This window comes from Melospiza georgiana, chromosome 14 (genome assembly GCF_028018845.1).
Source record: "Melospiza georgiana isolate bMelGeo1 chromosome 14, bMelGeo1.pri, whole genome shotgun sequence".
NCBI lineage: Eukaryota > Metazoa > Chordata > Aves > Passeriformes > Passerellidae > Melospiza > Melospiza georgiana.
In genome coordinates, this window is record NC_080443.1 from 19,195,253 (window position 1) to 19,219,931 (window position 24,679).

The 24,679-nt window shown below is 50.9% G+C and overlaps 2 protein-coding genes across 2 annotated transcripts; both read right to left on the minus strand.

Moving 5' to 3' along the window:
* Positions 1-1,881: 1,881 nt before the first annotated feature.
* LOC131089303 (dual specificity protein phosphatase 22-like) lies at positions 1,882-17,335 on the minus strand. The gene is given in 8 exon segments (XM_058033978.1): positions 1,882-2,079; positions 6,535-6,706; positions 7,677-7,751; positions 11,378-11,427; positions 14,737-14,819; positions 15,641-15,674; positions 17,107-17,182; positions 17,302-17,335. Coding segments are annotated over 7 exon segments (633 nt in total). The 5' UTR covers positions 17,128-17,182; positions 17,302-17,335.
* A 1,005-nt stretch (positions 17,336-18,340) lies between these two features.
* On the minus strand, positions 18,341-23,685 carry LOC131089557 (cytochrome c oxidase subunit 4 isoform 1, mitochondrial). Its single transcript, XM_058034361.1, has 5 exons — positions 23,599-23,685; positions 22,813-22,892; positions 21,293-21,457; positions 19,716-19,847; positions 18,341-18,606 (listed from the first exon to the last, which is right to left on the minus strand). Exons 2-5 carry the CDS (start codon positions 22,889-22,891, stop codon positions 18,470-18,472), a joined length of 513 nt encoding a protein of 170 aa, XP_057890344.1. The 5' UTR covers position 22,892; positions 23,599-23,685; the 3' UTR covers positions 18,341-18,469.
* Between the last annotated feature and the right edge of the window lie 994 nt (positions 23,686-24,679).

Consider the following 24,679-nt stretch of genomic DNA (forward strand, 5'->3'; position numbering starts at 1 on the left):
CCCTCAGCCCACTCCATCAATTAATTGCTTTCCCATTACTTCCATGTGGAATAACAGCCACAGGAACCCTTTTCTCCATCTAAATAAATGGGAAAAAAACACATTTTTTTCCTCTGAAATTCTGTACATCATGGCTAAACACAGAATATTTAAAACTTTTTGTTTTGCTGGTGGTTCTCATCAAGAAAATGGGAAGCAGGGAGGTCATTTCAGTCCATTTCTGTATATTCCCACCAGGAACACCACAAATCAAGTCCAGGCACCCTCAGGATTTAATCACTTTTTGTCTTTATTAGGAGCTGGGTGAGTCACCCCTGGTGCTGTCACACGATGTGTACCCAAAAATCCTCATCCAGAGAATTCCTAGAAATGTTTTGAATCCCTTTTTTCTTAGAAGGAATTGCAGAACAGACATTTTTTTGAGGGGACAAACAGGGTAATTATGGTAAAAGGGTGAGATGGCACAGAAGGGTTGAAGGGCTGAATCCATGGGCTGGGATGGATTGTAAGGGAGATGAGGGAATTCCTGCCAAAAAAAAAGCTCTGGAAAAGCACAATCTGAGTTTGGGATGAAAAACTGGACATGGCCACATGGTTTAGGTACCAAAAAGGCTTTTGGAGGGGGGCAGAGTTAAATTGGTCCATGGGTTGAGTAAATCCAACCAAGCTTTTGGTTTCTTTGGCAAGCAGGGACATTCAGAGGGGCTCAGGGAAATCCCAAACCCACTCTGGCTGCAGGGATGGAGGCAGTGGGACAGGCACTGCTGGATTTCCCCTTATCCCTGGGGCTGGCATAAGGAAAATGCCAGATAAAAGCTAAATTTGGATTCTCCTTTCCCCTTTTTCCTGGGGTTGGGGTGAGGAAAATGCCAGGTAAAAGGTAAAATTTGGATTTTCCTTTCCCCTCATCCCTGAGGTTGGGATAAAGAAAATGCCAGATAAAAGCTAAATTTGGGGTTACCTTTCCCCTCATCCCTGAGGTTGGCATAAGGAAAATGCCAGATTAAAGGTAAATTTGGGGTTTCCTTTCCCTTTATCCCTGGGGTTGGGATAAAGAAAATTCCAGATAAAAGGTAAATTTGGATTCAATTTTCCCCTTATCCCCGAGGTTGGGAAAAGGAAAATGTCAGAAAAAAGGTAAATTTGGGTTTTCCTTTCCCCTTACTCCTGGGGCTGGGATAAGGAAAGCCCCAGAGCCCAAGACCCCTGTGCCTTTGATCTAACCCTTGAAAAAAACAATTACCAACCTTTATACGAAGGATTACAAGCCATGAAAGTTTAAGTAGAATGATAGTGAATTTATCAGAGGGTGAAAAATAGATTTTTGGGAGTTTTACAATGAGGGTTCAAGGGGCAAGATGGAGGAATCTGGGTGTGTTCTTCTTCATCTTCTGCTCTGATGTTGGCACTTTTATATTGGTTTAGAGTAGAAGCTCACTGTCTAACATAGGTGATTGGGAAGTAATTGTAAATATTGTACACATAGTTTTTAGTATAAAAAGATAACACTGCTCCTGGGGGAGGCAGAGTGTCTCTGACTGTCTCGGCCGGACAGGAAAAAAAATTTTATAGATAAGAAACAATAAACAACCTTGAGAACAAGAACTGAAGAAAAGAAAGGAAAGAAAAGAAAAGAAAGGAAGAAAGAAAGAAACTGCCAGGCTGGGAAAAGAGATTTTCTAACGCATCTTGGGGGTCACTGTGACCAGCAGAGATCCCAAGAGCCCTCCATCCATGGAGCTGGCAGCTGCCAGGGGCTCTGTGCTCCTGTCCCCTGCTCCACCCTGCTGCTGGCAGCTTTGTGCCCTACACACCAATCCCTGCAGGTGCTTGGCAAAGGGAAAACTGAATTTTCCAAGCCCCAGGAACAGCCTGGCTGCTTTATCTGCTCATCCACCTGCTGCCACCGTCAGTGCCACCAGCGGTGCCACCTGCACGGCACGGAGGGGACGAGGTAGGAGCTGAGGAGGAGAGCCAGGATCAATCCCTGTGCCCAGGCTGCTGCCCCAGCAGGCGCTGCAGCTCCTCCTGGTCCTGGAAGGGGTTCCTGCCGTACTCCCGGCGGATCCAGGCGCGGTACTGCCGGGAAAAGAGGCACGAGAGGTTCCAGGGCGAGCTGGAAAGGTGAGAAACCCCAGAGAGAGAGAGAGCAGGGGGAAAGCAGCGAGCAAAGCAATTCCTGCAGCATCCCAGGCACAGCCAGCATGCAGGAAAGTCCCAATCCTATGGGAGCTCACACTCAGAACCCCACAGATGCAGTGGATGCCCCATCCCAGCACTCCCTACATCCCCAACACAACCAGCATGCAGGAGGGTCCCATCCCACAGGATGGAGGGATGAAGAAGGAAGGAAGGGACCAAGAGCAGCAACAGGATGATGATGGGTAGGGTTAGAAAAGGAAGCCAGTGTAGATGAATCTCCCCACAGATGCAGTGGAATCCCCATCCCAGCACCCCCACATCCCCAGGCATGCAGGAAGGTCCCATCCCACATGAGCTCACACTCAGGCTGGAGGGATGAAGAAGGAATGAAGGGACCAAGAGCAGCAGCAGGATGATGAGTAGGGTTAGAAAAGGAAGCCAGTGTGGATGGATGTCCCCACAGATGCAGTCGATGCCCCATCCCAGCACTAGGATGATGGGTAGGGTTAGAAAAGGGAGCCAGTGTGGATGGATGTCCCCACAGATGCAGTGGATCCCTGATCTCAGCTCTAGGATGATGAGTAGGGTTAGAAAAGGAAGTCAGTGGATGGATATCCCCACAGATGCAGAGAATGCCCCATCCCAGCATTAGGATGATGGGTAGGGTTAGAAAAGGGAGCCAGTGTGGATGGATGTCCCCACAGATGCAGAGGATGCCCCATCCCAGCACTCCCCACATCCCCAGCCCAGAGCTGGCAGCACCCTCAGCTTCCCACGCTGCCTGCAGCTGGGACAGCAGCTTTATTTACTCCTCCTTGCCAAGAAGCTGCTGCTGCTCCCCATGTGCCGGAATTCCTGTAAGGAATGATTCCCAAAGCTGGTTTTTCCCCCCACAAGCAGTTGGTCCTGACAAGGTGGGGCAGGTTTGATGTCAGAGCACCTCGGGAGGTTGTGGGGAACTTCTCACCCCACTTGTCACAGATATCTTTTCATGAAAAATCCTTTCCTTAGGGTTTTTTCCTCCTGAGAAGCTGAGAGGCCTCAGGAACGGAGTGTGGGCAATGATTATCTGCTGCTGTGGAATGCAACAGGCGCATCTGGGATTGGTCTCATGTGGTTGTTTCTAATTAATGGCCAATCACAGCTGGTTTGGACACAGGGCCCGAGCCACAAGCCTTTGTTATCATTCTTTCCTATGCTATTCTTAGCCAGCCTTCTGATGAAACCTTTTCTTCTATTCTTTTAGTATAGTTTCAATATAATATATATTGTAAAATAATAAATCAAGCCTTCTGAAACATGGAGTCAGATGCTCGTCTCTCCCCTCATCCAAAAACCCCTGTGAACAGCATCACACTCCTCCTCCTCCTCTCCCTCTTCCTCCTCCTCCTCCCAGCCTGAAACCACAGCAGTGGGGCTGGAGCATCTTCCCCATTCCCTCCTCCCATCTGAGCTCCCTGGAGTGAAGGAAACTGAGGCACCACAGCCCCAGAAGGTCCCCAGAAGGTCCAGGATGTTCCTCACAGGTTTGAACCAGCCAGGATTGAGGTTTCCCACCCACCGGGGCCATTCCAGGGCTGACATCACACACGAGTGGGAGTTTCAAGGAAAAGGCAGCTCTTGCTAAATCCCACAGACAGGAAAACACATCCCAGCACAACCCACCCTCAGTTGTGCTTCAGGGAAAGGGCTGCAAAGCCACTGGCAAAGCTGTGAGGTGGTGGGGAAAGCAGCTTGGAAGGGAAAAGGAGGAGATTGCGGTGTCCAGGGTGGGTTTTGGGAGCAGGAGGACTGGCTGGGATGGAGGGAGGCCCAGCCCAGGCCTGTGGGAAGGGCTGGGCAGAGCTGGCCCTGCCAGGGGAAGCCCTGCAGGGGATCCCCAGCTCCGGGGGTGGTTTGTAATGCCCTGGAGCATCTGCCAGCCTCCTCCAGGGGCGTTTCTGACAGCACTGACAACGGGGCAGGGCCACGTCCCCCGTGTGACAGCGCCCGAGGACAGGGCTGGCCTTGGGGACAGTGCCACCGGAACTTGGCCTTGGGGACAGTGCCACAGGAACCTGGCCTTGGGGACTGTGTCACTGGCTGTCCCTGCTCCCTCCTGCCAGGACAGGAATCCCCCAAGGGCTATGGGGGACAACAAGGACCCCCTGTTTGCCATGGGAATCCCCAAAGAGCTCAGAGGGACAACAGGGACCCCCTGTTTGCCATGGGAACCCCCCCAGGGGCTCAGGGGGAGCGGAGGAACCCCCTGTTTGCCACAGGGACCCCCTATTTGCCATAGGAACCCCCCCAGGGACCCCCTGTTTGCCACAGGGACCCCTTGTTTGCCATGGGAATCCCCAAAGAGCTCAGAGGGACAACAGCGACCCCCTGTTTGCCACGGGAACCCCCCCCAAAGGCTCAGGGGGACCCCCTGTTTGCCATGGGAACCCCCCCAAGGGGTGACAGGAGCTGTGACACCCCTTGCACACATCATTTCCAGGGTTTGCCTTCCCTTGCAGAGCTGTCTGTGCCCCATGGGAGGTTTGGGATGGGTGGAGGAGCAGGGTCCAGAGTGGGAGGCTGGAGGCAGCCACAGAGCCAGGTGGGAGCTGTGCTTTAAAATCCCTTTATTTTGCTTTTTAAGGTCTTTCCCTCTGCTTTTTAAAGTTTTTTTTTCCTTTGCTTTTTAAGGTTTTTCTCTCTGCTTTTTAAGTTGGTTTTTTTTTCCTTTGCTTTTTAAGGTCTTTCCCTTTGCTTTTTAAGGGTTTTTTTTCCTTTGCTTTTTAAGGTCTTTCCCTTTGCCTTTTAAGGTCTCTCACTTTGCTTTTTAAGGTTTTTCTCTTTGCTTTTTAAGGTTTTTTCCTTTGCTTTTTAAGGTCTTTCCTTTTTAAGGTTTTCCCTCTGCTTTTTAAAGTTTTTCTCTCTGCTTTTTAAGTTTTTTTCTTTTTCCTTTGCGTTTTAAGGTTTTTCCCTCTGCTTTCGAAGGCTTTCCAGGTCAAACGTGCAGCCCTGACCCCTGCACTGAGTGCTCTCCCTGGAATGCCGCTGGGCTCTGCTCCATCCTCCCTTCCGTGCTGGGACCCAGCCAGACTCAGCTCCTGCTCTCCCAAAACCTCATTTTGGGGAGAAAATGGGAGATTTCTCCTCTCCTGCCTTCCACCTGCCCCTAGAGCAGGGCTCTTGTGGCAGAGGGTGCCCAGACATCCCAAAGCTCCTCACAAGAGCCTTCCTCCCCTCCCACTCCTCCTCTCCCTGCTGCATTCCCAGCTCCTTCCTGAGCTTCCCAAGGCACAAACTGCTCTCCCATCCTTCCTGCTGCATCCCAACGCCAGAAAACAAGTTTGGGGTTTTTAAGGGCTTTTTAAAGTGCACTCACACAATACCAAGGCAATTTCTTAAAATTTCTGTTTGTTTTTGCACACAACCCCCAAATCCAGCTGGGGCAAACAGCTGCATGCAGAGGAGCCGTGCCCGGTTGCAAACCCCTCCAAAAGCATCCAAGAGTTTCAAGTTTGGGGCTTTCAAGTTTGGGGTTTTTAAGTTTGGGGTTTTCAAGTTTGGAGTTTACCCCTCCAAAATGTACACAAAGGTTTCAAGTTTGGGGTTTTTTAGTTTGGGGTTTTTTAGTTTGAGGTTTTTAAGTTTAGGGCTTTAAAGAGCTTTTTTAAGTGCACTCACACAATACAAAGGCAATTTCTTAAAATTTCTGTTTGTTTTTGCACACAAACCCCCAAATCCTCAGGTGAAAAATGACATCCTCAAATCCAGGTGGGGCAAAGAGCTGCATGCAGAGGAGCCGTGCCTGGTTGCAAACCCCTCCAAAAGCACCCAAGGGTTTCAAATTTGAGGTTTTCAAGTTTGGAGAGTTTGGAGTTTACCCCTGCAAAATGTACCCAAGGGTTTCAAATTTGGGGTTTTCAAGTCTGGGGTTTGGGGTTTTTAAATTTGGGTTAAGAACCTTTTTAAGTGCACTCACACAATATCAAGGCAATTTTTAATTTGTTTTTGCACACAACCCCCAAATCCTCAGGTGATGAATGACAATCCCAAATCCAGCTGGGGCAAAGAGCTGCATGCAGAGGAGCCGTGCCTGGTTGCAAACCCCTCCAAAGCACCCAAGGATTTCAAGTTTGGGGTTTACCCCTCCAAGATGTACCCAAGGGTTTTAAGTTTGGGGTTTTTAAGTTTGGGGTTTTTAAGTTTGGGATTTTCAAGTTTAGGGTTTTTCTAAAGCGCACTCACACATTATCAAGGCAATTTTGTTTTTAAATTTCTTTTTGCTTTTGCACACAAATCCCCAAAACCTCAGGTGATAAACGACATTCCCAAATCCAGCTGGGGCAAAGAGCTGCATGCAGAGGAGCCCTGCCTGGCTGCAAACCCCTCCAAAACCCCCCGAGGGTGCCTCACCTCGTGGAGCAGGGTGCTCTCGTACTCCTGCAGCTGCTGCTGGAAGCCGGGGTTGGGGCTGGCGTAGGAGCGGACGGCCCTGGTGGCAGCCAGGCAGCTCTGCCAGCCCAGCTCTGTCACTGTCATCAGGTATGCCACCAGCAGGGTGCTGCTGCGGGACACCCCGGCCAGGCTGGGCCGGGAGGAGCCCGTCAGGGAGGGGATCCCGCAGGAATCACCCCTGGGATGCAGATCCCCCTGGGCTGGAGGGGATGAGGAGCTCTGCTGGCACTCTCACTGCTGCTGTCACCTCCCTGTCCCCTCCTCAAGACACATTTTGGATGCTCAGTGATGTTCAACACCCAAGGACACTTTTTGGGAGCCCATGCCTGATGCCTCAGGTTTTAGATTTTCTATTTTTCACATTCTGTGCTGCTTTAGTGTGTGGGTCTGGGCTCACATCAGGGGATGCTGAGCTCTGTGCACAGAGCAGGGACACAAAACAATTCCTGCTCCAGCTGGGCACCAAGGACAAATGATCCCAATCTCAGCCCAGGAGCACAAACACCGTGGGCTGGAGAGAGAAAAACAAGCAGGGTGGGACTGCAGGGGCTAAAGCTGGAATGGGACAATGAACTGCAAGGTGCAAATGGAGCAGAACTGATCCCAGGGAGAGACCCCGGGAGCGCTCGTGCATTTTGGGGCCATTTTGGTTCATCCTGGGTTCATTTTGGGGCCATTTTGGTTCATCTTGGGTTCATTTTGGGGCCATTTTGGGGCCATTTTGGTTTATCTTGGGTTCATTTTGGGGCCATTTTGGTTCATCTTGGCTTCATTTTGAGGCCATTTTGGTCCATCTTGGATTCATTTTGGGGCCATTTTGGCTCATCTTGGGTTCATTTTGGGATGATCATTTTGGTTCATCTTGGGTTCACTTTGGGACCATTTTGGGTTCATTTTGGGACCATTTTAGTTCACCTTGGGTGCAGCCCTGGCTGGGCTCTTGTGCTGCCCAAGGTGGATCCATTGAGGAGATCCTTTTAATAAATCCCTGCTTTATTCTGTAACTCTGCCCAGCCTCTCTTCTAGCTCAGCCTTCCCAGGGCACCATCCCCAGCTCCCAGAGGCTGCCTGGGCTCTCAGGGGTTCCCAGCAGCTCTCACCAGTGCACCAGGCAGCCTCCCCCTGCGAGCCGGCACTCGTGGATGAACTGGATGCTCTCCTTGAAGTGCTGCAGCCTGCAGGGAGAGAGGCAGAGGTGAGGAGGGAAGGGCTGCCTGTCCCTGCAGACACCCTGCAAACACCAGCACTGTCACTCCCAAGGGTTCTCCACCACCCCGGGGCCACCAGAGTGGGGTGGGAGCTGCGATCCTTCCTCTGCCAGCTGAAGGTGATGCCTCAGCTTTGAGCTTTTCTATCTTTCAGGTTCTCTGCTGCTTTAGCGGGTGGGTCTAAGCTTCATACTAGGGGATGGTGAGCTCTCTTCACAGAGTTATTAACTTAAAAATTAGTTAAGTATTAAGTTGTTAAGTTAAAAATTAGTTATTAAGTTAAAAAATAGGTATTATCTCAGTTATTAAGTTAAAAAACAGGTATTAAATAGGTATTAAATTATTAAGTTAAAAATTGGTTATAAGTTAAAAATTAGTTATTAAGTTATTAAGCTAAAAATTAGTTAAGTTAAAAAATAGTGATTAAGTTAAATGATAGTTATTAAGTATTAAGTTATCAAGTTAAAAATTAGTTATTAAGTTAAAAACCAGTTATTAAGTCGTTAAGTTAAAAATTAGTTATTAAGTTAAAAAATAGTTTTTAAGTATTAAGTTATCAAGTTAAAAATTAGTTATTAAGTTAAAAACCAGTTATTAAGTCGTTAAGTTAAAAATTAGTTATTAAGTTAAAAAATAGTTTTTAAGTATTAAGTTATCAAGTTAAAAATTAGTTATTAAGTTAAAAACCAGTTATTAAGTCGTTAAGTTAAAAATTAGTTAAGTTAAAAAATAGTTTTTAAGTATTAAGTTATCAAGTTAAAAATTAGTTATTAAGTTTAAAAACAGTTATTACATTAAAAATTACTTATAAAATAGCTATTAAGTTAAAAATATAAATAATTTAAGTATCAGTTCTTAATTAAACAGTTTATGCTTAAAAAATCTTATAAAAATAGGGAGATACAACTCCATTTTTAACTTATTAAACTCACAATCTGTGAAATATCTGTAATATAAATAAAGTAACCTGTAATATAAATAATATAAATAAAATAATCTATAATATAAATAAAAACCAATGAACACCTAAACCCAAACAAAAAATAACATGTCACACATTTAGCCCAACCTTAACGAATAAAACCCTGTAATATAAATAAAAACCAATAAGCATCTAAATCGAAATAAAAAACACCATCTCACATATTTAATCCCAACCTTCTCAAAAAAAAAAATTAAATAAAAACCAATAAACATCTAAATTTAAAAAAAAAATACCATGCCACACATTTAATCCCAAAAAAAGAAAACAAAAAAATTCCCCTTAGAAGAGTGGATTTTGGCAGACCCCCCGCACAATGCTGGACTTCCTCTGCTGCGCGTGACGGGGTGGGTGTGAGCCCTCGCTGCCTTCCTGATTTCTCAGAAGCCAAAGCTTGACCTCCCGCAGTCATTCCCACTGCCAAGGGAGCTGCTCTCCCTCTGGGAGCCCTCCAGAAGCTCCTCCATCCCTGCTGGCCCATGGGGAGGGTGGTTGTTCCTCACCCTGCCCTGCAGTGCCGGGCTCGGTGCTGTCTGAGCAGCCAAAATGAATTTATTCAGGAATTGCAGGGGGGTTCTGCTCCCCAGGAACAGGAGGGGAGGTGAGGGAGGGTCTGACACTGTGAACAGATAAAATACTGAGCCTCTCGTTCCTGGAAGGAGATGTCAGGCCAAGGATGCTCCAGCAAATGGAGCATCACCATCTGGGAGGGTTTTCCCTGCCCAAAGTGATGCCTCACAGTTAAACTTTTCTGTTTTTCACATTCTGTGCTGCTTTAGTGTGTGGGTTCACATCAGGGGATGCTGAGCTCTGTGCACAGAGCAGGGACACAAAACAATTCCTGCTCCAGCTGGGCACCAAGGACAAATGATCCAAATCTCAGCCCCAGGAGCACAAACCCCGTGGGCTGGAGAGAGAAAAACAAGCAGGGTGGGACTGCAGGGGCTAAAGCTGGAATGGGACAATGAACTGCAAGGTGCAAATGGAGCAGAACTGATCCCAGGGAGAGACCCCGGGGGCGCTCGAGCATTTTGGGGCCATTTTGGGTCATCCTGGGTTCATTTTGGGGCCATTTTGGTTCATCCTGGGTTCATTTTGGGATGATCATTTTAGTTCATCTTGGCTTCATTTTGGGACCATTTTGGTTCATCTTGGGTTCATTTTGGGGCCATTTTGGTTCACCTTGGCTTCATTTTGGGTTCATTTTGGTTCATCTTGGGTTCATTTTGGGGCCATTTTGGTTCATCCTGGGTGCAGCCCTGGCTGGGCTCTTGTGCTGCCCAAGGTGGATCCATTGAGGAGATCCTTTCAATAAATCCCTGCTTTATTCTGTAGCTCTGCCCAAACTCTGTTCTAGCTCAGCCTTCCCAAGGCATCAAAATCTCACCCCAGGGGATTTCCCTGCTTATCCTGCTGCTCTTCACAGAGCACACAACATCCCCCAGGGCCTGCAGGTGCTGCCCATTGAGCTCCAAACTCTACAGATCCCAGTGCTCCCCTTCAGCCCCTTGGCAGGACCAGCAGGAACTTTCTCTGCTTGCAAGGACGCCATGCTCCATGCCTCCATCCCTGCCCCATATCCCAAAGGATTTATCCCCTCCATCCATCCTCACCCACTCCACGGGTGTTTTTCCCACAGGGAAAGCTCTGCCTGTGCTTTTCCAAGCGTGGGATCAGGGAGTGGAATTAGTGCTGAGCCCCCCAATCACACTAAGCAGCACACAAAGTTCACCAGGATTGTGAAATCCAAGGCATAAACTGACAAGCAGAAAATAGTTTCTTGAATAACTCTTCCTTCCTGCAGGCAGCCTTATCTTCTTTTTTTTTTTCCCTTTTTTTAAAATATTTTTTTCCCTTTCGTAGACACGCCACGAGCGCAAAGAAATGAGCGAAGGGGGAAAAAATAACAACCAAAAACTCCCAGTTCTTGCTGAGGCAGGGTTTTCTTGTAAAGCTTCTCTTTCCGCTCAGCCAGAGCATGAGCAAGCAGGATTCCACCACCCCCAGGCACGGCTGCTGCCAAGGATGCTGGAAAAAACAGCACCTCCCTTGGAAATTAAGTTTTGATGCTGTTCAGGGTTTGATTGGAGGGAAAATCCCCTGGATTTGCCAATTTGCTGGTGCAAATTGATGACTTATTGGTGGAAATTGATTATTTATTAGTGCTCGTCACCCAAAGCAGCAGCATCTCAAAAAATCCTGGGAATTCATCCCAGCTCCTCTCAGCTTCATCTCCAAAGCAGCATTCCAAGAGTTATGAGCGTGGGTCATTGCTTTAAATGGCAAAAATAATTTATATTTTAATAAATTTCTCTTAAAAAAAAAAATGCCCTGAGGACTGACACAAATCATCTTTCTAACACTCCAGTTTTCAATCCTTGCCAGTGGAATAGCTCTGAAACTTGACAAAAAAATCACATTTCCTGACTGCAAGCACACATTAAAAATGGATTTTAAGCCCTAAAATGTTATTTACCACACAAAAATGAACCCCAGCTTCTGGGAAGCTCGGGGATTATGAGAAATTTCACAGCGTGAATGGACTAAACCTTCATCCTGCACAACCTGAGCTTTTATTGACCAACAGGGAAAAGGATGAGAAATCACTTACAGGTTTTGACTGGATGAATCCGAGGCTGGGATACACAGATAGGTCATGTCCTGCAATACAAAATAAAACAGTCACGAAACACCTCCAAGAATCACAAAATCCTCCATTCCTCTCTCTTTTTTTTCCTTCCTCAGTTGACCTTGATGGGAGATAAAGCTGAAAACCACTTTGGGGTTTGCTCCACTGCAATGGATGAGTGCATCCATCCCACCCCACTGATTTCCTCTCAATCCCACAGCACAGACCAGGCTGGGGGGACAACTCAGATATTCAGGAGCCCCCCAAAACGGAGCCAGGGAGCCCCAAACTCCACCAGGAAGACGTGCACTGACAAAGCCACTCTCATCAATGAGTTATTTCCTCCCTGTCCTTTTAATACCCCGTAAATCATCTGCTGCCTGCTGGCCTGGGTCAGATTACTTTCCTCCCCTTAAAACATCGCTTCCTCGATCCTCCCTGCTCGGGGCTAAATTTAGATCCTTTTCATCTGGGGGTTGGGGTGGCTTTTTTAATCCTTTCTTAGCGAAATATTAGGGGGAAATCCTGCAGCCAGAGCGCCAGGGATTGCCCCATCTCCATCAGCTTCACCTGGACCACCCTCCTGCCCAGGAGGCTGAAAATCTGGATTATTTAAGGAAGGAGGGGGCAGAGCAGGATGGGCACAGGGGTAATTCTGTGCTGGGGTGACCCACAGGATTTCCACCCACAGCTCCACACCTGGTGCATCCCAACGTGTCCCCAGGCTGGGAAGAGGCACCAAATCCATAGCGGAGAAGCCAAAAGGATTTTGACCCGCCCCAAAACTCAACCTGCAGCCCTAGGCCAGGATGAACCCCAGGGCTGCTCCTGGGGCCGGGTGTCCCTGTCCCGGGTGTCCCTGTCCCTGTCCCTGTCCCCATCCCACCATGGCAGCAGCGCTGGGGTTTGCGGTCACCGCTGGGGCCGTGATTGACACATTGCAAAACCCCCCCAGGCCTTCCGCTTCCCCTCCGCGGGCTCTGCTCCGTGGTGTAAGCGCTGTGTGCGCTCTGCTCTGTGGTGTAAGGGCTGTGTGCACTCTGCTCCATGGTGTAAGGGCTGTGTGCACTCTGCTCCATGGTGTAAGTGCTGTGTGCACTCTGCTCCGTGGTGTAAGGGCTGTGTGCACTCTGCTCCGTGGTGTAAGCATTCTGTGCGCTCTGCTCCGTGGCGTAAGCGCTGTGTGCGCTCTGCTCCGTGGTGTAAGCATTCTGAGTGCTCTGCTCCGTGGTGTAAGAGCTGTGTGCACTCTGCTCCATGGTGTAAGCGCTGTGTGCACTCTGCTCTGTGGTGTAAGCGCTGTGTGTGTGCTCCGTGGTGTAAGGGCTGCATGTGCTTTGCTCCATGGTGTAAGGGCTGCGGGCTCTTTGTTCCCTGGTGTAAGCATTCTGAGTGCTTTGCTCTGTGGTGTAAGGGCTACATGCACTTTGCTCCATTATGTAAGAGCTGCGAGCGCTTTGTTCCTCACTGTAAGCATTTGACTGCTTTGCTCCATGGTGTAAGCGCTGTGTGCGCTCTGCTCCATGGTGTAAGGGCTGTGTGCTGTTTGCTCCATGGTGTAAACATTCTGAGCACTTTGCTCCATGGTGTAAGGGCTGTGTGCGCTCTGCTCCATGGTGTAAGGGCTGCGTGTGCTCTGCTCCATGGTGTAAGCATTCTGAGCACTTTCCTCCATGGTGTAAGTGCTGCGTGCGCTTTGCTCCGTGGGGTAAGCACCCTGTACGCTTTGCTCCATGGTGTAAGTGCTCTGAGCGCTTTGCTCTGTGTTGTAAGCACCCCGTGCACTTTGCTCTCCGTTGTAAGCTCTCCGTGTGCTTTGCTCCGTGGTGTAAGTGCTTTTGTGTGCTTTGCTCCATAGTGTAAGTGCTCCGAGCGCTTTGCTCTCTGTTGAGGAGAGCTGGAGAGGGACTGGGGACAAGGATGGAGGGACAGGACACAGGGAATGGCTCCCAGTGCCAGAGGGTAGGGATGGATGGGATACTGGGAATAGGAATTGTTCCCTGGCAGGGTGGGGAGGTGCCCAGAGCAGCTGTGGCTGCCCCTGGATCCCTGGCAGCGCCCAAGGCCGGGCTGGGCATTGGAGCTGCAGCACCCTGGGATGGTGCAAGGTGTCCCCGTCCCCCAGCAGGTCCCCAGCACCCCACGGCCGTGCCCCTCACTGCTCTGGGAGCCGAACCTGCAGCTGCTCCTCACACTTGGAACCATCCGGGGCAGGATTTGTGCAGGAGAGACCCGTCCCACACCCCTCTGCCACCAGCCCAGCTCCCTCCTGCCTCAGTTTCCCCAGCCAGCATCCCGCAGCGAGCCCGGAGGAGCGGGGACACCGGGCAGGGACACCGAGTAGGGGACAACGGGCAGGGACACCGGGCAGGGACACCGAGCAAGGACACGGAGCCGGGGACACGGGGCGGGGGACACCGGGCAGGGCACACCGGGCAGGGCACACCGGGCAGGGGACACCGGTGCCAGCTCCGGCTGCGGTCCCGCCGTGTCCCCTCCCAGCCGGGCTCCATTCGCGGGGCGCCGCCGCCCTCTCGTGGGGACCCGAGAGGCACCGGGCACCCTCCGGGCACGGCCCCGCAGCGCTGCGGGTGCCGCCTGGCCCCAAAACCACCCAAACTCCCCAGCGCGCCCCAAAAACCGCGCTGCCCCCCAAAAACCACCCAAGAATCCCGGTGTCCCCCCAAAACCACGCAAACATCCCACTGCACCCCAAAAACCACCCAAACACCTCACTGCACCCCAAAAAACACCCAAACACCCTGCTGCACCCCAAAAACCACGCAAACACCCCACTGCCCCCCATAGAACCACACAAACACCCCACTGCACCCCAAAAACCACCCAAACACCCTGCTGCACCCCATAGAACCACCCAAACACTCCACTGCCCCCCAAAAACCACCCAAGCACCTCACTGCACCCCAAAAACCACCCAAGCACCCCATAGAACCCCAAAAACCACCCAAGCACCTCACTGCACCCCATAGAACCACCCAAACACTCCACTGCCCCCCAAAAACCACCCAAGGATCCTGCTGCCCCCCAAAAACCCCCCTGCCCCCCAAAATCCACCCAAACACCCTCCTGCCCCCTCCCCACATCCATCACTGAGCCCCTTTGGGCACCATTGCCTGGTGCCAATTGGTGCAAATTGCAAACCAGTATAAACTGGTGTAAATCAGTGTAAACCAGTATAAATTGGTGCAACTCCGTGTAAATCGGTGCAAATCGGTTTAAATGGGTGCAAACCCAGCGTTTCTTCTCCCCAGGCCAGGAGGAGCCCCCGGGTGTCCCTTCCCAGGCCCTGCTGCCCCGGGTGTCCCCAGCCAGGCCCTCACCTCCAGCACGGGCTTGGCGCCGCTGTGGACGGACAGGATGTGGGTCACCCCCTTGCTCTGCAGCTTCTCGTGGTCCTCAGAGTCTGGAAACGGGAGCCACGTGGGAATTACCTGCCCTGACCCCTGTTCCAGCCCTGCCCCTCATCCCACGTGCTGCAGGGAGGAGGTTGGATACCCCTGGGATGCACTGGGCGCTCAGCAGGTTCCCGAAGCCATCCCTAAAATCAGAAATCACCCTGAGAACTCAGACAAGGCTGCTGTGTCCTTGCTGTTGAGGAGGTTTCCAGATATGCCATGAATTTCCTGGGGTTCCGACATGGTTGGTGAGCACAGCTGTCACAGGTATGTTTTATGGAAAATTCTTTCCTTAGGATTTTTTCTTCCTGAGAGGCCTCAGGAACAAAATGTAAACAATGGTTATCTGCTGCTGTGGAATGCAACAGGTACATCTGTGGTGATTAGTCTATGTTAGATGTTTGTAATTAATGGCCAATCACAGTCAGCTGGCACAGACGCAGAGCCTGAGCCACAAGCCTTTGTTATCATTCTTTCTTTTTCTGTTCTTAGCTAGACTTCTGATGAAACCTCTTCTTCTATTATTTTAGTATAGTTTTAATGTAATATATATCATAAAATAATAAATCAATCCTTCTGAAACATGGAGTCAGATCCTCATCTCTTCCCTCAACATGTGAACACCATCACACACAGCTCCCAGGGGACAGATCCCTTTCCTGGGCTGGACTGGGATCACTGGAAATTGGGATGAGGATTTGGGGCGGCTCTGGAAGATGCTGAGGTTCCCAGTTGGGAGCACGTGGAGCTGCCAAGGAGAGGAATCCTCCAGCCCTGCCAGCTGCCCAAGGACCCCACAGCACCAGGGAGGGGCAGGGAATTCACTCACCACGAATATTCCCCAGGTAGAGGCCGGTGACAATCTGGGAGGTGACAAAAAGGAGAGAGAGGGAATTCAGACGGCCCCAGGAACGTGGTACATCTGATGTGGTGGGCACGATCTCCAGCAGGACCAGGATGGACACCTGGCACCCAACTGCCCAGGCCATGCCAAACCAAGCACCCAAATCCATGGATCACCCCCATAAAGGAGCAGGAAAGGCTGAGCCCAAACCCCTCAGGAGAGCAGAGCTCAGGAACCACTCAGCACAAGCACGGGAGGAGTTTGGATGTGATCCTCTGGAGCTCCAAAGGTTGCATCTGCCAGCTGGGGATGGATGGATGCTATTTATAGCAGGATTTCTATTTATTGCAGTTTAAGAGATGTCAAGGCTGCAGATTTGGTCTCCAACTCGCTGCTGCAGGGTTATGAAGGAGAAAAGGGACAGCTGAGAGCGTTTAAGGGGTGTGAGAACCTGCCAGAGCATTTCCAGAGGCACAGAAAAACAGAGCTGTTATCAGCTGGACTTGCTGGTGCCCATCTAGTCAAAGAACCCTGGTTTGAGGAGCTTTAGGGTTTTCAGCAGCACTGGGTCACATCCAGCTGAACCCCAGCCCATTGCTGGGTGCAAACACCTGGATTCAGCACAGCACAAACTGTGAAGGGGAATGCAGAGCCCTGCATGTCATGGGAATCCAAAATTGGATCCTGCAAAAGGGTCTGCACCAATCCAGCCCTTGACAACAACAGCATGGGCTCCCCAAAGGGTTTGGTGGCACTGGGGGCTGTGAAAGGCACTTTGGGGGCTGGGAAAGGCACTCTGGGGGCTGTGAAAGGCACTTTGGGGGCTGGGAAAGGCACTTTGGGGGCTGGGAAAGGCACTTTGGGGGCTGGGAAAGGCACTTTGGGGGCTGTGAAAGGCACTTTGCCTGTCAGGCTGAGTTCACAGGGGGTGAATCCCCAGTGTTAAGCCACATCAGAGCCATGCAGAGGGAGTTTGCCCCGATCTGATCTCTCTGTTGTTGTCCCAGAGTCTAATTTTAAACTGGAGGACTCACATTCCAAGTGGTTATTTAAGGACAGCGACAGAAATTGATCCCCTCCTCCAGCCCTGGAGGAAAAAGCAGCATTGAAACCACACTTCCCCCATTGCTGGGGCACACCCCGAGGGTGGGAAGGGGGGATTTTCCCTGTTATCCCTGGGGATGAAAATGCCAAGGTTTTACCACGCCAGGGATGACATTTAATGCCAGCTGTCACTTTTCTGCCACCTGCACACACTGAGGTTTCACCCTGGGTACGAAGCTCAGATTTAAATCCCTGTTTGTTTTCCTAATTCTCTTGAAGTGCTTGGAACTCCAGAGGGCTGTGGGAAAGGGGAGGGTGCAGACAGCTGTATTTAGGGACCTGGGAAGGGCATCCATGGGCTGCAGAAGGAGAGAACGTGCTGGCCACCATCCCACTGTCCCCTGTACCTTGCTCATTCCAGTCCCCATGGGTTTTCTCTCCCCAGGATCAGGATTTGGGTGGTTTCTCAGGTTTCAAGGCTACCTGCAAACAAACACCCCAAATTCCCCGTGAGGATGACGAGGTCTGACCCCCTCCCAGGGCAGGAGGAAGGGGAACACGCCAGGAGGGGAGCCAGCAGAGCCCTGGCAAACTCAGCTCACCTGAGGCTGCTCCAGCAGGTCCTGCTGCTGCTCTGGAGGGAAGGGAGCAGAGAGTGGCTGGGGCCAAAAGGGGAGGATGAAATAAAGATCTGGGATCATGGCAAGGCTCAGGTTTCTCTCCTGGCTTCCCTGGGTTCCACAGCTTTTTGGGAAGGACAGTCCCAGGAGGAACTCCCTTATCCCAGCAGCACTGAAACTCCAGTATTTGCTCCAAAATAAATCAATTTTCCAGGCACAAACCCCATTTGCTCCAAAAGAAATCAATTCTACAGGCACAAAACTCTGGCAGCTCCATGTCACTCACCCAGGTCAGTACCACAGCAGGAGCTGTGCAAAAAGCAGGGAAAAAAGCAGAATTCCAGCCATCACCACCCTGGAATTGTCACCCTCATCCTTCTCAGCACCTCAGAGATAAATTTAGTGCAAAAAGCAGGGAAAAGCAGAATTCCAGCCATCACCAGCCTGGGATTGTCACCCTCATCCTTCTCAGCACCCCAGAAATAAATTTATCACTTAACAGATTTTTCAGCTGTAGGAAGGGGAGCTCATTGCTTAATTCCCACCAGGTTACCTCACCTTAAAAAACCTTCCCAAATTTCTGAGTGGAAGGGAAAGAGGGGCAGCAACAGCCCTGCACAGCTCCTAAACCACATCAACAATTTCCTGATGGTTTCCTGTCCCATCAGGAAAAAAACAAACTTAAGTCCAAGCTTGGTTTAGGCTTCAGAAGGGCAGGGATCAGAGGGACCAAAGATTTTGGGAATATAAACCATGGATGCCCATGTGTGGGCACACAAGGAGCTCCATTATAATTCAGAAAATTCCTTCATGGATCAGCTCTGCTCACAGAGACACTGGGAAAACAGGGAATAAGAGTTGTTAAAAACCTGCAGGGTCCAGGAGACACCAGCTCAGCTAAGGGAGAAATTTGGCAGCAGCTTTCTTAGCCCTGAAAACATTAATCCAGGCAGCAAATCTTGTTCAGGAACCCAATGTCCCACCCTAAGAAACCCATGCAGAGACCAGCAACAGGCAGCTGTCAAGTTAACCAGACATTTATTAGCATTTCTGGAGGTGGAGAGGGTGTTCCAGTACAACAAGCAACGAGGTCACACACGGGTGATGGAATCATTTCATGTTCAAGCAGAGCAGGTTCCACTGAGTTGCTTTATTTCTTCCATTCGTTCTTGTCAAAATCCCACTGGGCTGTGATGCCCTGCACGGGGTTCACCCTCATGTCCAACATCCTCTTGGTCTGAGCTGAGAGCCACTCGTCAGAGAAGGTGTGAGGGACAGGGCCGTACACTGCAGGATAGGAGAGAATTATGGAGTTACGGAGTTATGGAGTTGGTTATGGAGTTATGGAATTAGTTATGGAGTTAGTTATGGAGTTAGTTAGTTATGGAGTTATGGAGTTAGTTATGGAGTTATAGAATTAGTTATGGAGTTATGGAGTTAGTTATGGAGTTATGGAGTTATGGAGTTATGGAGTTAGTTATGGAGTTATGAAGTTATGGAGTTAGTTATGGAGTTATGGAGTTATGGAGTTAGTTATGGAGTTATGGAGTTATGGAGTTAGTTATGGAGTTAGTTATGGAGTTATGGATTTAGTTAGTTATGGAGTTAGTTATGGAGTTAGTTATGGAGTTATGTCCTCATGCCACATCAGCAAGTTGGGAATTTTGGGCTCAGTTTTGCTAATAAAAGGGCTTTTCCCCCCCCTGCAGCCATCCCACTCGTTGTCCAGAGAAGCTGTGGCTGCCTCATCCTTGCAAGTGTCCAAGGCCAGGTTGGATGGGGTTTGGAGAAACCTGGGACAGTGGGAAGTGTCCCTGGCCATGGATGGAGGTGAAATGGGATCATCTTCAGGATCCCTTCCAACCCAAACCTGTGAATCCGTGATCTGTTCAAACCTCCACTCCCTGCATGCAGCATCCAGCTCAAGCCACACTCCCACACGGATTCTCCAGTGGTTTCCTCCATCACCAAGATAACAGCTTCCTGCTCTCCTGTTTTTGGGAGCCTCGAGGCAGGGAGCAGCTCCTTTAACTGCTGCTCTGCCTGCTGGCAGCTGGAGGCTCCCTGGAGGCTGAATCCTTAGCTGGGAAGGCAGCCAAACGTGGCAGGAACCCAAATGTTCACTACCCAAGGCAGCAAAAGAGGGGAAGCTCTGGGATCAGCAATCTCACCACTCACTCCCTTCCATTTCCTGTGCTCCCAGATTTCTCTGAGTCAGCTTCCTGATTATTTCTGTTCCATCCCCACAGGAGACAGCTCCAGGATGGAGCTTTCAGGGACTAACAGACAGCTCCTGCTGCAATCCCTGTTCTGGCTGCTCCCCCCAAACCATCCTGGCCCCACAGAATTCCCATCAGGCATCTCCTGATCCTGCTCTCCATGGAACAGTTACTTACTGAAGTGCTTCTGCCAGATGAGGATGACTCCAGTGAGCCCAAGGAAGAACAGAACACCCCCCAGGATGGTTTTCCACTCGTTTGTCCCTTTCTTCATCTCTGCGTAGGACTCGTTGAACTTTATCCGATACACTGGGGAAAAAACATCAAATCCTCTCTTTTAACTTTTCCTGGGGTTTGCAGGTGACCAGAACTCTGCAGAGGGAGGTGAACGAAGGCTGAGGCTGCCCAGAGGGGATGGATGTTAAATTAGGCTTGGCACACACCAAAGCCAATCAGTTCTTTCACCCCCACATCAATTTTAGTCTCCATTTCACAGATTATCCTAAAGTTGGGCACAAGTTACAGTGCAGACCTGAAAGGGGGAAAACTGTGAATTCTCCTTCCTTCCCTCCAATTCCCAGTGTGGTTAATGACCCCAAAGCTTCCTAGCACCAATAATTCCAACAGGAATGTTTGGAGCTCAGCTGCCACTGAAATCCACAGGAATTTAAAATCCAAAACAACAGAAAATCTGGAGCAATTCCTCAAAAAGTTTTAAACCTTTCCCAGACCAGGTTCTCCCTTCATAACATGAAAACAGAAGAGATGAGGCAATTTTATTTGCAAAACACCCATGGGGAGCCTTCATTAGCTGGAATTTGGTTCGTGCCAAGGTCAGTGGTTATTAACAATCAAATCCACATTTGTGTTTGGGGCTCACTTCACCCAGCTGGACTAACAATGGCATGGTGCTGTACTGAAGGGATTTTTCTCCTGGTTGGTTGAAAATAGATGGGAATCAAGAAATAAATCTAATTATTATTATTTGGTTTCTGGAAGAGGAAGGAATGGCTGAATGTGACCTCAGATATGGAACAGAAGCCACAGCAGGGGCATTGCATGTTCTGTAACAGCACCAAAGATCTTGGGAATAAAAACCATGGAGCAAACAGGGAGTTCCATCATAATTAAGATAATTCCCCCATGGATCAGTTCTGCTGACAGACACAGGGGAAAACAAGGATTAGGAGCTGTTCCAAGCATGGCCTGGAACAAAAAGCTGTCTAAAGACTTGACAAGGGCCTGGAGTGCCAGGACAAAGGGAATGGCTTTGAGTTGAGGGGTTTAGATGGGATTTTGGGAAGGAATTCCTGTCCGTGAGGGTGGGCAGGCCCTGGCACAGGTTGCCCAGAGATCCCTGGATCCCTGACAGTGCCCAAGGCCAGGATGGAGAGGGCTTGGAGCATAATAATAGAATAGCAATATTCATAATACGTAGAATAACAACAAATTTCTGTTTAGATTTTGGTTAAAAATGGTCAAGGTGAAATCAAAGAAGTTTGATAGAATAATGAAGTTTGATAGAATCACCAGGATCCCCCTGCAAGCTGCTTTCCCAGCATTCCCCAGTCTGCACTGGCACACGGAGTTATCCCTTTCTGCTCCGAGCACTTTGGCATTTTCCCTTCCCGCACGCCAGGAGATGCCCGTTTCCCCGGTGCTGGAAGGAGAAGATCCCCAAGCTGCCTCCCCACCCAAGGGACACACGGAGGCGGGCAGGGCGCCGTGGGGGCCCTGAGAGCCCCCCCACGTACGTTCCACCTTCTCCTCGGCGGACAGGGCGCTCCAGGACGCCTTCTCCTTCTCCTTGAGCGCGCGCTGCTGCGCCGACAGGTCCCGCACAAACGCCACCTCGGGCAGCGGCACGTCCCGCCGGTCCACGTACACGGGCAGCGTGTAATCCTCGGCCTTCACCACGCCTGGGGACACACAGGGGGACACACAGGGGAGACACAGGGGACATGGGGACACACAGGGATGGACACACAGGGGGACAGGGGGACACACAGGGATGGACACACAGGGATGGACACACAGGGGGACAGGGACGCACAGGGGTGACACCCACAGGGACATGCGGACACACAGGGACACACACGGGGACATGGGTGACACATGGAAACACACAGAGGGACACACACAGGGACACACGGATGGACACAGGGACACCCACAGGGACATGGGGACACACACAGGGACACAGGGATGGACATAGGGATGGACACAGGGACATGGGGACACAGAGACACACACAGGGACACAGGGATGGACACAGGGACACCCACAGGGACACAGAATGTGTGTCACAGGGACACAGGGACATGGGGGACACACATGGGGACACCAACGGGGACACAAAGGGACACACAGGGACATGAGTGACACACACAGGGACATGGGACACACACAGGGACACACATGGAGACACAGGGACACACATACATACGAGGACATGGGTGACACAGAGGGACACACACAGGGACACAGGTCACCCACAGGGACAAAGAGATGGACACAGGGACACACACAGGAACATGGGTGACACACAGGGGGACACACAAACAGGGACACACACAGGGACACACACAGGGACATGGGTCACAATCAGCTCAGACGTGTCCCCAGTCCCAGCCCAGCAGGGCACAAGCACAGCAGTGCAGGGAGGGGCTGGAAGGGCTCAGGAGCAAATGCAGAACTTGAGAACTTTCGTGTTCTACCAGCACAAACGGGATCACAGGAGGGTTTGGGATGGATGGGAAGGGCCCTAAAGCCCATCCCACTGCAGGGACAGCTCTCAGTGTCCCAGGCCTCCCTTGGGCACTGCCAGGGATCCTGGGGCAGCTGAGGGAGCAAAGGAGGCTCAGGGGCCCCTCCTGGCTCTGCACAGCTCCTGCCAGGAGGGGACAGGGACAGGAACAGGGACAGGGACAGGAGCAGAGGGAACAGCTCAGGCTGGGCCAGGGCAGGCTCAGCTCGGACAGCAGCAGGAATTTCCCCATGGAAAGGGGGGTCAGGGATGGGAACTGCCCAGGGAGGGCTGCAGTGCCCATCCCTGGAGGTGTCCCAGCAATTCCTGAGCTGGCACTCGGTGCTCTGGGTGGGCATGGGGCACAGCTGGGACTCAGTGACCTTGCAGCTTTCCCCCACCTGGATGATGCCATGATTGTCCCTCCTGCCACCTCCCCAGGCTCCCTCCATCCCCACCCTCCCCTCACCCAGGGCAGATTTCTGTGCTCCCCCCCCCAGGCTGTGCTTTATTCCCACCCTGACCCACCGTGTCCATGTGCCCTGAGGCACAGGGAGGTGGAGATGGATCTCCTCCCGACCAGGCTGAACACTCTGGAAGCCAACATCCTGCAGGGCAGGCAGCAACAGTCAGTGCCCGCGGTGACACAACAATTCCCACGAGTATATATATATATATATATATATATATATATATAAAATATATAGCCTAAAGATTTCCTGCTCCTTCTCCAGAGGGCAGCACAGCACTCCATGCTGGAGAGGAGATTTTGCCGGATGTTCTCCCACTAAACCGATCTGGATGAGCCTTTCTGTCCCTGTTTTTAACCCGAGCCTCCCGCACTGAAAGCAGAGGACATTGCCTTATTTAAACCACCCTTCTAGGACGCTGTAATTCCAAAACAAACCATTCCTGGAGCGCCATGCACATCCCAGAGCCACTGCAGAGACCCCATTCAGAGACCCCTGAGCACGGAGCATCCCAGGGAAGGGCGGGATCCCCACAAGGGATTCGGGATCCTCGGCTGACCCCAGCCCAGCCCAAACCCGCCCAAGCTCCCGCCAGGACCCTCTGTCTGTCCCTGACCTTGCCCTCCCCGCCTGTCACCTCAGTCGCGTCCCGGTGTCAGAACCCCTCACGGAGCCTGCGGGCGGGGTCGCGCCGCTGCCCCCTCACAGCCCTCCCCGCACCCCCCAACCCGCGCGGCCCCGCCAGCCCGGCCGTGCATAGGGATGCCGGGGGGGCTCCGTTCTCGCCCCCAGCCCGCTCCCCGCCCGTCCCCGCGCTCCGCCCGGCCCGGCCCGGCCCCGCGACCTGGCGACCGTCCTCTACGGCTGGCGGGACCGGAAGGAGCCGCGGGCGGAAGCGCGGGGCACGCCGGGAGCGCGGGGCAGCGAGCGGGGAGGGCCGGAGCGGCCGGCGCGGGGGATGATGGGATGCGGGCGGACCGTGGCTGGAGGTTTATCCAGGATTCTCAAAATCCCGGCGTGTCTGAGGGTGGGTGTGAAAAACGGTAATCATTTTTTTTTTTTAATTTAAAAAGTTTAATAGTGATAAAATGGTTATAAAAATAGGAATACCATTAGAGTAATAATAATTTGGATAATTTGGATTAGGACATTTTTCTGGGTACATTTTTCTGGGCAGCATAAGCCTGAAAAAAAAAAAACAAAACACGTTAACAAAGGATTAACGCTTAAAAGCAACAGCCTGTTGCATATTCATACACCTCATACGATGCATAAATTCCATTCAAACACAGGATGGGAAAGCACCATGAGGGGGATCCGTGTGCCAGCTGGGAACAGACGTGGCTGAGGCATCACTGAAGTAATTTTTTATACATAAACCCCTTTTCCTTTATTATTTGGGATTTCCTTTATTATTTAGGCACTTCCCTGGAAGTGCCCAAGGCCAGGCTTGGAGCAGCCTGGGACAGGGAAAGGTGTCGGGATGGGAGTGGAGGATCTTTAAGGCCCTTCCAATCTGAACCATCCTCTAATTCACCATGACATGGAGGTGATGAGCCACAGGCTGGGCAGGATCATCCCAGAAATCCCTTCCAACCTGACAATCCCAGAGATCTTTTCCTACATGATGATCCCAGAGATCTTTTCCCACACGATGATGCCACAGGTTTTCCCTACACAACGATCTCAGAGATCTTTTCCCGGAGGTTTTTCCTACATGATGATCCCAGAGGTTTTTCCCACCCCACAATCCTAGAGATCTTTTCCAACCATATGATCCCAGAGATCTTTTCCAATCCGACAATCCCTGAGATCTTTTCCCAGAGGTTTTTCCCACACGATGATTCCAGAGATCTTTTCCCAGAGGTTTTTCCCACACGATGATTCCAGAGATCTTTTCCCAGAGGTTTTTCCCACATGATGAT

What these genes read in the sequence shown, in the direction of transcription:
- LOC131089557 (XM_058034361.1), bottom strand. Translation starts at nt 22,891, where the DNA reads ATGTTGGCTTCCAGAGTGTTCAGCCTGGTCGGGAGGAGATCCATCTCC. An exon ending in CCTCAGGGCACATGGACACG is followed by an intron (nt 21,458 to 22,812) that starts GTGGGTCAGGGT and finishes GTGTGTCCCCAG; the next exon opens with GCGTGGTGAAGGCCGAGGAT. An exon ending in CATCTGGCAGAAGCACTTCA is followed by an intron (nt 18,607 to 19,715) that starts GTAAGTAACTGT and finishes CCTATCCTGCAG; the next exon opens with TGTACGGCCCTGTCCCTCAC.